General features: G+C 32.7%; 1 protein-coding gene across 1 annotated transcript; it reads left to right on the top strand.

Annotated features, from left to right (window-relative positions):
- Nucleotides 1-113: 113 nt before the first annotated feature.
- On the top strand, nt 114-14,324 carry LOC128177392 (coadhesin-like). Its single transcript, XM_052844126.1, has 13 exons — nt 114-243; nt 4,071-4,193; nt 5,663-5,821; nt 8,137-8,301; nt 9,746-9,910; nt 10,019-10,183; nt 11,217-11,378; nt 11,519-11,680; nt 12,406-12,567; nt 12,842-13,006; nt 13,261-13,320; nt 13,743-13,864; nt 14,157-14,324. The coding sequence occupies exons 1-13, from the start codon at nt 189-191 to the stop codon at nt 14,253-14,255; spliced, it is 1,764 nt and encodes a 587-aa protein (XP_052700086.1). The 5' UTR covers nt 114-188; the 3' UTR covers nt 14,256-14,324.
- The last annotated feature ends 2,569 nt before the right edge of the window (nt 14,325-16,893 follow it).

A 16,893-nucleotide genomic window follows, 5' to 3' on the forward strand; every position in this document is an offset into this window, starting at 1 on the left:
TGTTTCATTTGGCGTCTAAAGTAAAGCGGGATATCTTGAGATGTTGGGACGTCATATACGAATGTGCACAAAACGGCCACTCGAGTTGTGTAATTTGCGTTCAGAATTTGATGACGAAAGCAAACCCGCGACCTGCCTTAAGATATCGATAGATAAGAAATCACAAATTAGTCTTATGTTGTCTAACCATGAATCTGTGCACATTTCTTATCTCTGTACTTCTAGAAACGGGCATTTTTTCAGGTACCGTAACCATTGAATTAAAATGTAAATTGTTGCTTGAACAGACAGGGGATAACTCTATTTTTTCACGACCAGGTTTCTTGAATGTCAGTGAATTAATCAAATGTAATGAGTGACAAGACTTATCTAAGATTACTTGTCATATGTCCAGCTTGGTTTAATAGCACACGAAGTCAGGACAAATATACTAGTTTACAAATCACAATTATGTCAAAATGCAATCGCCACCTAGATACCTGGTCATGCAAAATTCATTGCCTCATTTTAACCTAATAAGCTTTTATTATGAATGTAAATACATGTTAATGAAATATAATGTTTTATATCTTTATATTTACATTCCACATATTATTTGCTTGTAAAGTGTTTTGAAAGGTACGGCAGTTATAACACTGTATTTACATTACACAATTTTTTTGCTTGTAAAGTGTGTTGAAAGCTACGGCAGTTATAACACTGTAATGCACACAGGGTACTCAAAGGTAAAAATGACGACTTTTATTATGACGTCACAGACGTTGAACGCTGTTAACTGCAACGTCACAAGCGAAAATCAAAGTTCACGCTTGCGGCTGTTACTGTGGCTCTTCCATTTATATAAACTTACCCTTAGGATAAGATAGGAATTTTAAGGTATAAATCACATTTTCAGACAAGGCATGAAGTTAAAATAAAATAAATATAAGCATTAAATCATGATTTTTTGAAGTATACAGTCTCATAACTGCAGCGATGCTTTCATACAAATTTTCATAACGCGCTAACGCGCGTACTCGATTTGTATGCACACACCGCTGTAGTTATGAGACTGTATACTTCAACAAATGATGATTCAATGCTATAGTAATGCACACAGGGTACTCAAAGGTTAAAATGACGAGTTTTATTATGACGTCACAAACGTTGAAAGCTGTAAACTGAAACGTCACTTTTAAATTGGATTTTAATTGGTTTCAATTTAAATTTTATTAGGATCATTCATTTGGGGTGTTGATCAAGATGTATTAGGAGGCAAAGAATGCAGAGTAAAGGCTCAACAACATAACAATAAGATCTTCCTTGAAATTTAAGATACAATTTTAAGCAATAAACTATTTTGTTCAGTAAAAATAAGCAAATATCATTGGGGTTCATTGGGGTAAAAAGACGCACCCTTCTTGACCTATAAAATTTCCAGCAGAAAAATGGAATAGAAACAAAATATGGTAAATTGTAAATTTCTTCTATCATCCACATAATTAGATCCTATGAAATTGTGTTCAAACCCAGTGTATGTTATATATATATATATATATATATATATATATATATATATATATATATATATATATACTATAAAAATATATATATATATATATACTATAAAAATGTTTAAGCGAAAGTAAAAACATACATGAGTCTATAAATTTATTAACCTTTAAAGATAGGTTTAAAACCAATCCCTATTTATCTATTTTACTATAATGTTTTGCCAAAAACAAATTAATATGCATAGCAATTTTGAGAACATATATATAAAGTTTTAAAGGGGCATGGTCACGATTTTGGTCAAAAATCATTTTCACGATTCTAATGTTTTCAATGCTTCAGTAAGGCATTAAAATAGGCAATCGAAATGTGAGTGAGCATCATTTGTTGAGTTTTAAGCGAGTTATAGAGCTTACAATTCTTTGCAATGTCAACAATGCTTTTGTTTACATTTTGAATGTTGAAGTGAAAATTCCAGTTTCAGACCTACGATGAATGTGCTGAACGTTAGAAATCTGTTTATTTATGCTTAAAATGGATAAGAAGATAAACAAATCAGCTTTAATTTTTTTTACTGGTATATTGAACCTATGTAAACAAAAGCAGGGTACAAACCTTGTTTACATGACAAAAAAGTGTGAGTCTTGTATCTTGCTCATAACTCTACGACTGACTCTCAAATTTCACTTGATCATTAGAAATACATTCATAAAGCATTGTAAATAAAAAAAATTGCACAATGGAATTTGACCAAAATCGTGACCATGCCCCTTTAAAGGGACATAGACACGATTTGAGATAAAAAATTTAAGTTTTATTTTTTACGCATAAAATGGTTTACTGGTGCAGTTTAAATGATTGGCCAAAATATTGAATATTAAAGTCAAGTTATAAGCGAGATACAGAGGTAAGAATTGATTGTTATGTAAACAAATCTCGAGTTGTTTACAAAAAAAGTAACGTAGAGAATTGCCATTTTTTAGACAAAATGATATGTAAAAAAAACAATTTAAACTAATTCAATATATTCATACATAAACATTATTATCAACAAAAGAAAGTCATATTTGATTGAAACTTACACCAATATGTAACGGTTTTTCAAGTTACAAATAAAATAATCAGTTTATAATTCGTGAGTTCGCTTAGGTTTCCTTCCTAAGAATCAAATAAGAATCAACAAATGCAACGAAGACTTCAACTGCCAATAGAGCACGCAGTAATAATATTTTCCTAGGGCCTACCTTGGCTATTTGATTGTAGAACAACTAACAAGAATCAAAATACAAAATTAACCTATAATCAACTATCCGTAGACTGTGGATTTAAACAAACAATTCTGTTTGCTACCACTGTGCTACACAACCACTATCAATTCACCAATACACGGTCAGTCGAAAGTCACCAAGACACAATCGAAGTCACAAAGACACTATCAAGTCACTAAGACACAAGTTACAGAAGCAGGGTTAAGAACTGAGTGGTCTAGCTAACAATTCTGTTGCTTTCCGACACAGCTCAAATCCCTGTTCTGTAGAACTCTAACCGAAGAGATTCACCAGAAGACCGTTCGAGTCGTTCACAGACAGAAGACTGACTAAGAATGAGAGGGTGGCTGTTTATATACCCTGCAAGTTATCACTGATTGGTCTAATCATGCACCATTTCTATTGGGTATACTGATTATCACTGATTGGTAAAAAATGGAGGCATCTGATTGGTTAAACACAGGATACATTTCAATCCGGAAGTAAAATCATTACAAATACAACACATGTAAAAAATGACAATATTCGAGCTTTGTTTACAAAACAGAGAATTATAAACTCCGTATCTTGCTTATAACTTGATATTTGACTTTCAAATTTGACATAGCTTTATAAACTTCTATATCTATCATTATAAACATTAAAAATGGAAAAATAAAATTTAAAAAATTGAAGTCAACTCGTGTCTAAGTCTCTTTAAGAACATAATATATTCACACTTATTTGTTGTAAGCATCTATTAGATAACTCATCCTTGATTGTTTGAATCATGGTATTATTATAATTCGATTTATGTTATCCTTACTAAGAAAACCGTTTTTCCATAAAAAAAATATAATTGCTTACTTGTTCGTTAAGAAAACTATCTTAATCAGAAGATGGAGGAAACCACCATAGCAATGTTGATGAACGCTTTTATCTATGAATGATATCTCTAAAAGTGGTCTTAGAAAAAGATCGTATCTTATCCATTAAATACAGTAAGTTCGCAAAATCTCGCAGGTCTCGCCATCACCTGTTTTTTTTTAAAACCAATTATTTCTAACCCATTAACAACAAAGTACATTGTATTATATAATTGGGAATGAAATAATTTTAGAATTTTCTTCATTTAGCGATGTACAGACTTTGTATTGAACATAAAGGGAGACTAATCAACATGTCAACAACAACATTATGCAAGACGATAACGTGATTCAATTTGATATTGATAAAAAATCTACTGTTTTTTTTTGTGTTGATTTTTTTTTTAAAGATGTAATCTTTTTTGTCGATTTTGTTGTGATACACTTTTCAATTTCTACTTTACAGTCGCGTTTGGATCACTGTGTTCATCAAACGCTGACTGCCAACATCACTACCATGCACCACCTGACGGGGAGGTCTATTGCCACATTATTTACTCACATATCGGCAGGTGTCAAATTAGAAAAAGTAAATACAAGTCCAATATATTTCTTTAAAATAAGTCCAATATATTTCTTTCAAATTCAACTGAATCGCAGTTTATGAAAAATACGAAAGACGAATAGGGCCACATAAAAAAATATTTTTATCTCGTAATTACGAGAAAAGATCTCGTTATTACGAGTTAATTATCTCGTTATAACGAGAAAAGATCTCGTTATTACGAGTTAATTATCTCGTAATTACGAGAAAAGATCTCGTTATTACGACTTAATTATCTCGTTATAACGAAAAAAGATCTCGTTATTATGAGTTAATTATCTCGTAATTACGAGAAAAGATCTCGTTATTACGAGTTAATTTTCCCGTAATTACGAGAAAAGATCTCGTTATTACGAGTTAATTATCTCGTAATTACGAGAAAAAATCTTGTTATTACGAGAAAAGATCTTTTCAAAATGGCGCGTTTCATTATTCTATTCTCTTTATGTCAAGTGTATGAAATACTGCAATGTCTTTTATTATACACATACTTAGCATTATCATCGCTTAGTAGCATAAACAGAATTTGATATAAAATCGGACCAATCAGTTTTAACGAAATTTCAGAAGAAGGAGCAAAGCAGGTTGATTGATGAATTGATTGAACTATATATTGATTAGAAGGATACATGTAATTTGTTTTCAGACTCCAAAATGTTGATATACAAAATCAATTATTTTCAATATACATATAGGTTGTGTATGAACACAATTCAGGTAAATCCTGTATATCAATGATTGAAACTACATAGTCATTAAAGTCAACTGTAACAATAGAATTGTGTTTTTACGACAAGTGGCTACCTGGTACTTACTTCGGAGTGGGATTATAATATTTAAGATGAAATGAGAATTACATGAAGATCTTTCCACTAATTCATATTAGTTAAATGTCAAATCCGATATTTTTATTTAAAAATTAATGAATAATGTCCGGTGTTATTTAATCATTAATCAGAATTGAATTAACGTATATGGAAATAAAAGGAGTTAACCAGTCGACTTGGAGGTGTTTTCAGAAATGCACCATTTATATAAATCTTTTTTCGTAATAACGAGATTGTTTCTCGTAATAACGAGATCTTTTCTCGTAATAACGAGATAATTAACTCGTAATAACGAGATCTTTTCTCGTAATTACGGGAAAATTAACTCGTAATAACGAGATCTTTTCTCGTTATAACGAGATAATTAACTCGTAATAACGAGATAATTAACTCGTAATAACGAGATCTTTTCTCGTAATTACGAGATAATTTACTCGTAATAACGAGATCTTTTCTCGTTAAAACGAGATAATTAACTCGTAATAACGAGATCATTTCTCGTAATTACGAGATAAAAATATTTTTTTATGTGGCCCTATTCGTCTTTCGTAGAAAAACGAAGTTCATAGAAAAAAAAAACATCTCTGATTATCATTGTTTATTTTTTTCGGTGCCCTTTACATAAAGCACATTGGAAGCAATGGAGTCATTGGGGTCACTGTAGCGTGACGTGTGGTGCAGGAACAAGGACTTCCACGAGGGAATGTGTAGTATACGGAACCGGATCTTGTCACGGGTCGTCTTCAAGGACGGAAGCTTGTCTTCCCAAACCCCATCACTGTCCAGGTACTCAGTTAAATTCTTCATAGATATTAGGTGCACTCTTACCAGAACGTCCCATAAACTCTTTTTAAGATTACCAGTATTTGAACTGTTATTAATCCAAAACAATGCCCTTTCTTCTCTTTAGAGAAAAGACAGATTTTCTTAAACAAAATTACCTATCGCATAAGATTTTGAGATCTTTCAGATCTTTTCTACGGGGATTGAAACGTTCCTTGTAAAAGTTTAACAGACCAAACATCCTTTATTATATTTAAAAGAAATATTTAAATTTTCACTATGAAAATTGATTTTATTGCGAGAGCGTAGGAAATTTGATAAACTGAATAACTAAACTGTAATCTAAACTTCGTTCAAGTAATTTGATTAAGGTGGTATGGGACACTTGTTTACAAGTATTTTGAAAGAATTACGTTACAATATCACCTTAATTGTATTTTAAAACCACTTTACCATGTTTATAATGTTTGTAGTGTACATTCGTTTTTGCCGGTAACTAATTTTTGCTAGTATGAAATATTGTTATGAATAATTACGAGAGGAACACGAAGTTGGGGTTTTAAAAACCCTCAATAGGTAATTATTATAATAATACAGAACAGAAAATTCATATGAATATTTTGTGTAGTTGTTTATCATTTGCTCGATTATTTACCGCTGAAATTGTATACAAATGCAGGAACTGCAGGGCAGAGAAAACAAAGGTGTAAAAACAACTTAGTCTGTTAAAAGAAATGTGTGTTATTGAACCACATTTATTAGATAATTAGTACTTTTATCTGCCATTTGAAGGAAATTCCAACGTCCAAGGAAATTATCGTCGGAACCAACGGGTTTTCGATCTGTTACACTGCTTTCAACAATGTAACGGATAGAAAACCCGTGGGTTCCAACGATGAAGGAACTAAGTTTATGATAATCTAGTTTTGGTTCAGTTCTAATGTGCGGAGCATATTGACAGATACAGATGGGCTAAACGAAGGCAAATTGTAATTACTTATCTTCAAGTACAGTTATAAAGTGAATTTATAAAGGTAAATAGTGCCCGTTTAGGAGGGTAAGAGTTGAAATTGACACCCCGAAAAAAACTATTGTCAACCGACGCGAAGCGGAGGTTGACAATGTTTTCGAGGGGTGTCAATTTCAACTCTTACCCCCCCCCCCCCCCCTAAACGGGCACTATTTACTTTATTATACTGAATGTCTTAATTTTAAAGAAAACTTTAATATATGAATGACATGAATTCTTTGGCGAACCGTACGCGCATAGTTTACGCGCTTGTAACAATTCGTTGTGTTACTCGTTGCTAAGTGTGTTGCTAGCGCTGAGGGTAATAGAACGGATTATCAACTGCGTTTAAACCCATCAGATATCAGTATTTAACTTGAAAGTATAATAATATATAAATAGTGCCTGTTTAGGAGGGTAGGAGTTGAAATTGACACCCATAGAAAACTATTGCCAATCGACGCGAAGCGGAGGTTGACAATGGTTTTCGATGGGTGTCATTTTCAACTCTTACCCTCCTAAACAGGCACTATTTATATAATTATACTGAATGCCTTAGTTTTAAAGAAAACTTTACTACTTTTATATATATGAATGACGTGAATTCTTTAGCGAACCGTACGCGCATAGTTTACGCGCATGTAACGATTCGAGGGCGAGTTCGATCATTAACTAGAGTTAAACCACGGTAGTAAGGAAAACTTATGGTGCGCATTTCTGTGTTCGAACGCACATTGGTTGATGTCTGGTTAAAAAAATGAGAAAGATGTTAATTGCTACTTATGATTTTACTGTTCATGAAATCATATGTGTGCGCGCTAAAATTTAACACACTGCATGTTGTGCTGATTAAACAAAGCAATTTTTGGAGGTTTCGCTTTCCGCCGCCATCTTTAAACTACCTGACCAGAGACAGACCAGATACTCTCCGTTGGTTGAACCACGGTTTCATTTTAGTCGGACTAAAGTGAGTTCGATCTCATTTTAGTCGGACTACGGCGACCGTGGTTTGTGATCGAACTAGCTCTCGTTGTGTTACCCGTTGCTAAGTGTTTTGCTAACGCTGAGGGTAATGGAACAGATTATCAACTGCGTCTCAACCAATCAGACTTCAGTATATAACATGAAATTTTTATAACATAAAGTATTGCATTACTAAAAAAAAATAATGTTTACTGGCGAACTACATGTGTAACAAAACCAAACTTTGCATGTATTTAAAACGGAAATCTTATATGTTATTGTTATTGATTCTTCCTCCCCGCCTGTGAAATGGGATTACTTACATGTTTTTGGTTATACACTTCAGTTGATGGATACTTTGAAAACTGGGGCGCATGGAGCACGTGTAGTCAGACATGTAATCATGGCGTCAAGACAAGGTCACGTGTTTGTGTTCCTCCAAATCATGGTGGTCAGCCCTGCAGCGGCAGTCGAAACGAGATCGCGCCTTGCATAAAGAGACAATGTCCTGGTATCTTTATAGTTATTCAATATTTCAAGTTTTCTCAATTTTGACTGATTATATTGTTTTTAAAGGTACATGTAAGAAAAGGTGCTTTAAAAACTAAAAATACATGATTCATTACCATTGCAGTCAACCTACATCTTAATGAGTTTTCACGAAAACATTTAAATTCATATATTTACATTTTTCTGTGTCTTTGCCTGTGATAACACTACGTATCGATTTTTAACTATATAACTCATAAAGCCAAATTGAGGCGCCAGCGGGGTTTTCTTATTTATATTTAAATATTTAATCGTAAGGTGGTTTAAAATTATATAAATATAAGTAATAAGGAATCATTCTTTGAATGTTATGAGGTGATAATTTCGGTCGGGGCGTGATCAAATCTATCATAAAGCCCTTCGGGCTTTATTGGATTTAATCACGCCCCGACCAAAATTATCACCTCATAATACTCAAAGAATGATTCCTTATTCCTTATCTAATTCAACTAAAATTCTGTAAAATGTCTCGTTTATTACAGAAGATAAAGCTGAGACAAAATATTATTACATGTTATAAGAATGGACACATACAAAAGATTTTGTATTGTTTTTGTAAAGGAGAAGAAAAGTTGAATAGCGCTTTGCAAAACACAATGAAGCCACCCATAATCTGAATATAACTTAATACTTTATCATGCAGAATCTATAAAATTGTAAACCAAATTTAATTCGCGACGACTCTATTTCGCGCATAACCTGAGATAAACTAGGTCGCGGCGACTAATTTCCGAGATCAAGCCTTATCTACAACTGTGTTGTTATTAAACCTACGAGGTAGATCGAGACTAGGACCGATTCGCGGCAAGAAATATTCGCGTTTAAGAGGCTCCCGCGAATATCGCGAAAATTCTCTAACGCCAAAGTCGGTTTACAGTATGCCTATTTTCAACGAAAAAAAACAAGTATTTGCTCATAAATCTTGAAATACTCACAGTTGTAATATTTGGTGATCATACATGTAACTTTATACTCAATATGTTTGCTAGATGCTTAATATGAAAGAAGACTTTTAGATATTAGCTTTCATATACATGTACATGTAACTACGTTGTAATTAAAAGAGAGCAGAGTTTCTTGCTAATAAGGTCACAAACTCGTTAGCAGGGTAACCCATTGCCAAAAAACTAGTGAATTCTACGCTTTCATATATAAGCTCATTTCATATTGATGTCATTAAATAATCAATACTAGTAAACATGTCACAGCTTTTACGGAATGAATGAGTAAATATTTTGTACTTTAAAAAAAAAACAATGTTTGATATATAGTGTTTATAAAACGCGATAATAATAAAATGATGATATAATGATAAATCTAGAAAAGGAAAGTATTTGCAACAAATTAGATGAAAAACAGTTACTTAACTTTTCATAAAATATTTTTATCTGTATTTACATTTTTAGTAAACGGCTGGTTTGAGGATTGGAGTACGTTCAGTCCTTGCAGCGTAACGTGTGGTGATGGACACAAAACTCGAACTCGCACCTGTCATCAACCATTACATGGCGGCTTGCCCTGTCATGGAAAAGGAACTCAAACAATGACCTGTACAGCTCCTCCATGTCCAGGTTATTTAGTAAATGATTCAATAGATGTTATTTGATGTTCTCAACATATTTTTTTTTTTATTGAAACGATGTTTATACTATATTCCTTGTATATGATAATGCTTCCAGTTGATGGATACTTTAAAGCATGGGGTGATTGGAGCGCATGCAGTCAAACTTGTGGTCCCGGATTTAAGACGAGGACGCGCGCATGCGTGCCTCCTCTTCATGGTGGCGCCCCTTGTGGTCTGAATAACATGGAAAAAGCACCATGTCTACAGAAACACTGCCCTGGTAATGTTCAATAAAATTAAGTTAACAGAGTCACTTACGAGATGTTTTCTTATGAACTTACTTAACGTCATAGTGAATTTAATATTTGGATTATATTTATCATTTTATCATAATTGGTTTGAAAAATATTTTTTGAATCGTAAGTCTACATCATATCGACAGGTCATGTGTTTTTTATTTCCTTTGGCATATTGCCTTCCGACATAGGATGTGGGTTCTTTTCATTTGGCAAAGAAAATCAGTTCAGGAAACTGATTGAAAAAAATATTTAATGGAACTACTGCTCTTTATCAATATTCAACTTAAAATATCAATTTGACATTGAATGTTGTCTCCTAGTAATCTGTCCCATGTTATTGCTTCCTCACGTTTTGAAGATTTTATATCAATATAAACATACTTGACAATGAAGTACAATTCAAATCGATGAAAAGGAACAAAAAAATATCTTAGATTTCTTCATCTTACATAATCTGTTTTTACTCGGAGAATTTCACAGGAACGAAAAAAATACCCATCGTATGGAGAGGCAAAATGGAAACTGTTTACATCTTTTCTCCATGCGAAAGTATTTGGGACACCTTGGACAATTTTTTAACGCTACCATCCGGGGTACTTTCATTGCCTTTTGCAATGCAAAATCCCCGTAGTCTTTCTATTTTCGGTTGTGTATTGAAACCTAAAGCGGTAGAAGGGCGTTTTAAAACAGATAATCTTGACTTTTTTCATTCCAGTGAATTCATCTAGTTTTGACGCAAAGGTATCATAATTATCGAGATAATACACAAAAAGTGGTACAAGCAGAAACATGGGACAGAGATAGTAAAATATGACCGGAACAAGAATTCAGAAGCGTTTTCTGGCCCTGCATGACGTAATTTATCTTTAAAAGATATGTTACATTAAGAGAATTTAAAACTGTCTATAACAATTTATTGTTATAGATAGTTTTAAATTCTCTGAATTTTAAAACTTTAATGTTACATTTAATATTTATTGTTACTTATGTTTAAAACCTGTGTATATTCCAAAGTTGATGGTGCTCTAAGTGCATGGCAACATTGGAGTCATTGCTCAGCGACCTGTGAAGGTCAAAGGAAGAGGACCAGGACGTGTGTCCCTCCTCATTACGGCGGGGCTCCATGCAGGGGAAACACTGTAGATACACAGGCTTGTGGTTCTACACACTGTCCAGGTTACATTATCTCTGTGATTGTGAAATCAAATAAAGATAGCAGTCAGTCAATTTATCTTTTTAGGATAACATCCCAAGAAGTCCTTTGAGTTTGCATTGTATAGGATAAGTCTTCAACGCCTGATTCTCTTGCATTACAGTTGATGGTAAGCTGACAGCTTGGACACCCTGGAGTCCCTGCTCAACGACCTGCGAAGGAATCAAGAAACGAATGCGGGTATGTTATCCTCCCAAATATGGTGGAGCTGCATGCAGGGGAAGTACTGTCGAAACGACAGGTTGTGGTGCTCTGCATTGTCCAGGTAGGGTTTTTGGTTTGTTGACACTGCTTTTGGCTTTAAAATGTAAATATTATACAAAGAATTCTTGGGGTTTTTTTAATGATGATTTTTTCTTTGCATCAAAAAGCTATGACTTATAAAAGAAGTTGGTTTTTATATAGAGAAAATAATCCATCTGATATTTGATATCAGTAATTCAATATTATGCTTTACATGAAAAACGATAATTATGCCAAGAATTGACATTTTTTATTATTTAAATAATTTGTTATATTCTTATTATTTTTAATACGTTTCAAGACTACAAGGAAACCAATCGACTTCGCACTGTCAGCTAGTGTTATTTCATACTGAGCATTAGCTCAAAAGGTTACCGCATTATTTACAATTTCTTTAAATGTATTGTAGGATAGAGCGCGGAAATTTTAATTTGTTTTAATGCAAATAGTTCATAATAACATGTACGTACTGTTGCATCATTTTTCAACCAAAGATAGAAATAGTTCAGTCATCCTGTCTTCTTCCCTGGATAGTGATGCTATGCTGTAAATTTTGAATTTACTGCCACCCAGTAAATTCAACATTTACAACATAACAGTAAAGGCCCCGAATAACTAGAACCATTTTAACAAGGGGTAGTTGTGTCAAACATCAATGTGACGTAGGCCTGTCTATTTCATCATAGGCCTCTCGATCATGGCTCTATGAATTCAACAAGATTTGTCTGGGTTTTTTTTTTTGCTCAGTTGACGGGCACCTGAACGATTGGGGGTCCTGGGGCCAATGCAGTACAACCTGTGGAGGTTTGAAAAAGAGGACTCGAACATGCAGCTCTCCACTGTTTGGTGGTGCTCCATGTACCGGACAGACAACACAAACAGCTAAATGTGGGACTGAACACTGTCCAGGTATCACAATCTAAGGCATTATATATAAAGTCCAGGATAGACCAGTTTTGAGTTATCAGTAGTTCAAAAGAGTTCGAAAAAGTCTAAAGTTTCTAGCCTATTCTGAGAGTAGGACGATGTTAGTTTATTTTCAAGTTGTGTAGATTTTAAATAGTTACATGGATTATGTGTCCCGATATATTTCGTAGATAGATAGATAGATAGATAGATAGATAGATAGATAGATAGATAGATAGATAGATAGATAGATTGATTTCGTTTTTATTGTTGAAAGTGGATGGTGTTTTATCGGCTTGGGGTAATTGGTCACCGTGCAGCGTTACCTGTGGGAGCGGCTCCAGGGTGAGATCCAGAGCCTGTATCCCTCCACAGTATGGGGGTCACAATTGTACTGGGTCGTTGTTTGAGATGAACAATTGTGGTGAAATTCCATGTCCAAGTAAGTAAATGCTACTTTTTTGGTTATTGATGTACATATATATTATATGTATTTTAGATAATGAAAAAGATAAAGAAATAAGATAAAATTAGAAAAAGATACAAATTAAGTTACTGAAGCGAAGGTCCGTGTCCAAGTTTGTAAAATTTACCTCTTAAAGCAACAATAAAAAATTCATGTTTCCTCGATCTTCGATTTTCTTCTGTGCATTTTAGTGACTTGCACTATTTTATTTTTCCATTTTTTTTATCTAGCTCAACACCCAACGTCAACACATTCTTCACTTATTTCAAAATCAAATACCACAAATGTAGGTTAGTAAAATAGTATAAAGAGAAAAAAAATGATGTCGTGCATGTATATGTTACAACATTATACAAAATGCACCTGTTGTATAGTAACAACATTGAATGACAAACAAATTGAAATGTGTCTGTTTTTCCCTTGAAAAGAACTCGTTTATCCCATATGACGTATAATTTATGAATAATGATGGTACAAGAAGAAATGGCTTTTTCAAGTATCAGACGATGTTAACAAATTGAAATAAAAAAGGGAACTGTAAAATAAAAGGTTTATCATAAATATGTTACTATAGAGTCTGAGAATACTAAATTCTAGTATAAGTTATAAGTCAGTATTTCATCAATCATCTACCGTTAACTTATCTTGCTAAAGTAAATGTATCATAGGCATGCGATTAAAAAAAATATTAATTGAGGCATAACTTCCCCAGGTGTAACTTGTCCATCCTGCAATGAGAATCTGCAGTGTACCTGGAACACTGCATGTCACGTGACGGAGAACTGTATGGTCAGATCTATCCCAGGGTTCAGTTTCACCACGCATTGCATCCTGGTAATTAATTGTTTGAATTGCAGCTTGATAATATATCTATTTTTTTTTTCTCAAAAAATATATTTTCTAATTCATGATTCAATCTGAAGGATTACGTGTACTCTATGGCCTACTTTTTGAGTTAATTGCCATTCGTTTATCTTTAAGAAAAAGTGAGATAAAAGCAACATGAAATATGCAAAATTATGTTGAATAACAAATGAAATCTTAACTTTTAATATTATGGTACTTGTGTAAATCTTTCAGTAAAAAACAAAATCTGAAAAATTTAAATCGAAAATCCTCAATTTAGAAAGACGACTGTGCTGTAATGAAAATGCTGGCAAAGTCACATGGAGAAATTTTCTGCTGTGCTGATGTAGCCTGTCTACAGACTATTCTAGGAATATAATTTACAAAATAAGTGTGTAACCAACTCAAAATAATTAAAGAAAAGATTGTTTTATTTTGGAAAATACAAGTACTTAGTCAATATAAACGTAGAGGATGATATCGCACGGCCTAATAATTTTACAATTTCAGCATACATTTTGAAATACAGATATACCTAGTTTTCAACTTGTCTTTTTCAACTTGATAAAGCAAGATTAGTGGTATTGAACTTATTACGAATAAGTACATTGTATTTATTAGTTTTAATAACATATATGTATCTGATTCGGCGATTCTGATAACTTAAAAGTAGAAAAATACGTCACTCATTCCTGCTTCAAAAGGAAAGAATGCAGCTGCATGAATCTATTTTTCTCAAGTATTCTAATTTAATTCTATTTACATGTATAGAAAGGGTGTTTTCAATTTTTATTTGTTTAGCTTGACAAAAAAATGTTATTTTTAAAAAATAAACAGCAAGGTCAAAAGTTCACCGGGATATAAATTTGGTTGGTCACGTGATCAAATCCTGTGAAGCTCGAAGGACTTCTCCGACGTGTTCAAATCCTTTGAAGCCCAAAGGGCTTCTTAGAAAATTTGATAACGTATCAACCAAGTTCATATATATTCCGATGAACTTTTTAACTATATGCTATCCTGTAGGTTCACATAAAAACATCTGCAGATGTATGTATAAATAATTGGTTACTACTAATTACATAATGCAAATTTATGGGAGGGTCGGGGGAGGGTATTTTCTTCCATGTATTTTCGCCCTTCCACAATTGCTAACGATTTCGCCCCGTCTTGAATTCGCTCAAACATTAAAAAGGAAGATAACTTAGTATATATTAATCAATTCTCTTGGATTAAGTCTTAAATTCGCCCGCGGACATCGAGAGCGAAATAAAACGGGCAGAATTATTATGTCCGTGTTTAGGGTATATCGGAATAATTATAAACGGCTGTTTATCTTTATTTTTTTTTTTCTTGTAGAAGTCTTTATTTGTAAATTTTGAATATTCTTCTAAACTGGTATAGGTATGACTGAATTTTAAAAAATATGATTTTAGACGGTTAGGGGGTCCCAACTTTTGATGTTCCGAAAATTTTCCTTAAATAAAGGCATATCTACACATGTATAAGGAACACTCTTTGAACCATTTTAACCATTAGAACATACCTATCTATTTCTTGCATCAAAGCAAGTCAAAAATGACACTGGTTTCAAGTGAAATCTGTATAGATTGCGTAGTCTTAGCTCAAAAGCTAGACAAATTTTTTTGATTTCAAAGAGTCATATATGATGGCTGAGAGGCCAACATTAAAATGGACAGGCCTGCGCCTCTGACACAACTACCTCAAAGTGATTGGAACTAGAAATACTAGTAAATCAATGTCAATCATCCAAAAACATCTTGGATATTAAGATGGGGACCTGAGATGTTAATTTATTTTATTTGTGATCTATGTCACACGCCATTTTTGGACATATGGGGTCACAAACAGAAATGATAATTTTTCTGAAATTATTGCAAAAATTTGGCATGGAAATTGATTATTTGAAGAAATCAAACAAATACTAAAATTTATAGTTTGAACTAGTATTTAGTTATAATTTTATACAGTATGAAGTTGAACATGTCGTGATTAAAAAAGTAATATCAAAGTTTAAAAGAACCTTTGCTTTACTGATGGCTTCAAATGCCAGTACATAACGAATACAGCAGCAAATGTAAAGATAGTTACAAAATTTTGGAGTTTTCAAATTATAACGCAAATAAAAAAATAATAGTAATGCCAACTTTCCAAAACTTTGCATATAAACAGGCATACATTTAATGTGTCATATAAAAGTAAAAAAGTAGGGGTCACATCTCAAAAAATTGAGATATGACATGAAATAAGCTAATTTTTGGAAAAAAAATTAGTCTAAGAGTTAACTTTTTTTTACTTCTATGCAATATAAGCTAAATACGCCAAAATATACCGATAGAAATATCAAAATATTGTTAAAAAATGTTTTTCAGAACAACATGAATATATCGTAATATATCGTAATACACAAACTATCTGGAAGTTAAGTTTGCGCTGAAAATTAGTTGGTTAAAGTAACAGTACTCATAAACTACTGAGTTGTGAAAATTGTTAGTTTTCTTCTTGAAAACCTTCCGCCACAAAATATAGTCTATTACTAAACTCTGTAAATATATAATTTTCTTTCAACAATTTTATTCAATATGGTTTATTTGGCATTGTAAAATATAGATCGATATACAAATCGAATCAATATATGATGCAAAATTTGAAGATAAAATACTTATCCAAAACGAGAGGAGCGAACCTCTTTAAGTCTAAATTCTTCTTAAAATGGTTTTTGGTTATTATATAATATACAGGTGAGGATATCAGCTGGTCATTAAGTAATTTTCTAATAGACTTAAATTAAAGGTAAACTTGTGCATCCATACATTTCGATACCCTGTAAAGAAAACGATAAAGACTTTGTGATTTCTTTTTACCAAATTGAAAACAAAACTTTCAAAGCTCAAACAAACAACAGTGGCACTGTATCTTGTATAGCACATTTTGTAAGTGTGATATTATGGTCATTTCATTATTCAACTCATGGATATCGCAAAAAGAAGAACATTTGA

Source organism: Crassostrea angulata, chromosome 1 (assembly GCF_025612915.1).
Source record: "Crassostrea angulata isolate pt1a10 chromosome 1, ASM2561291v2, whole genome shotgun sequence".
Lineage (NCBI taxonomy): Eukaryota > Metazoa > Mollusca > Bivalvia > Ostreida > Ostreidae > Magallana > Magallana angulata.

Excerpts from the sequence above, each read along its gene's own strand:
- LOC128177392 (XM_052844126.1), top strand. The coding sequence starts at position 189 with ATGAATCTGTGCACATTTCTTATCTCTGTACTTCTAGAAACGGGCATT. Across the intron at positions 8,302-9,745 it reads CATAAAGAGACAATGTCCTG|TAAACGGCTGGTTTGAGGAT; the intron begins GTATCTTTATAG and ends TTACATTTTTAG. Across the intron at positions 13,007-13,260 it reads TGGTGAAATTCCATGTCCAA|CTCAACACCCAACGTCAACA; the intron begins GTAAGTAAATGC and ends TTTTTTATCTAG.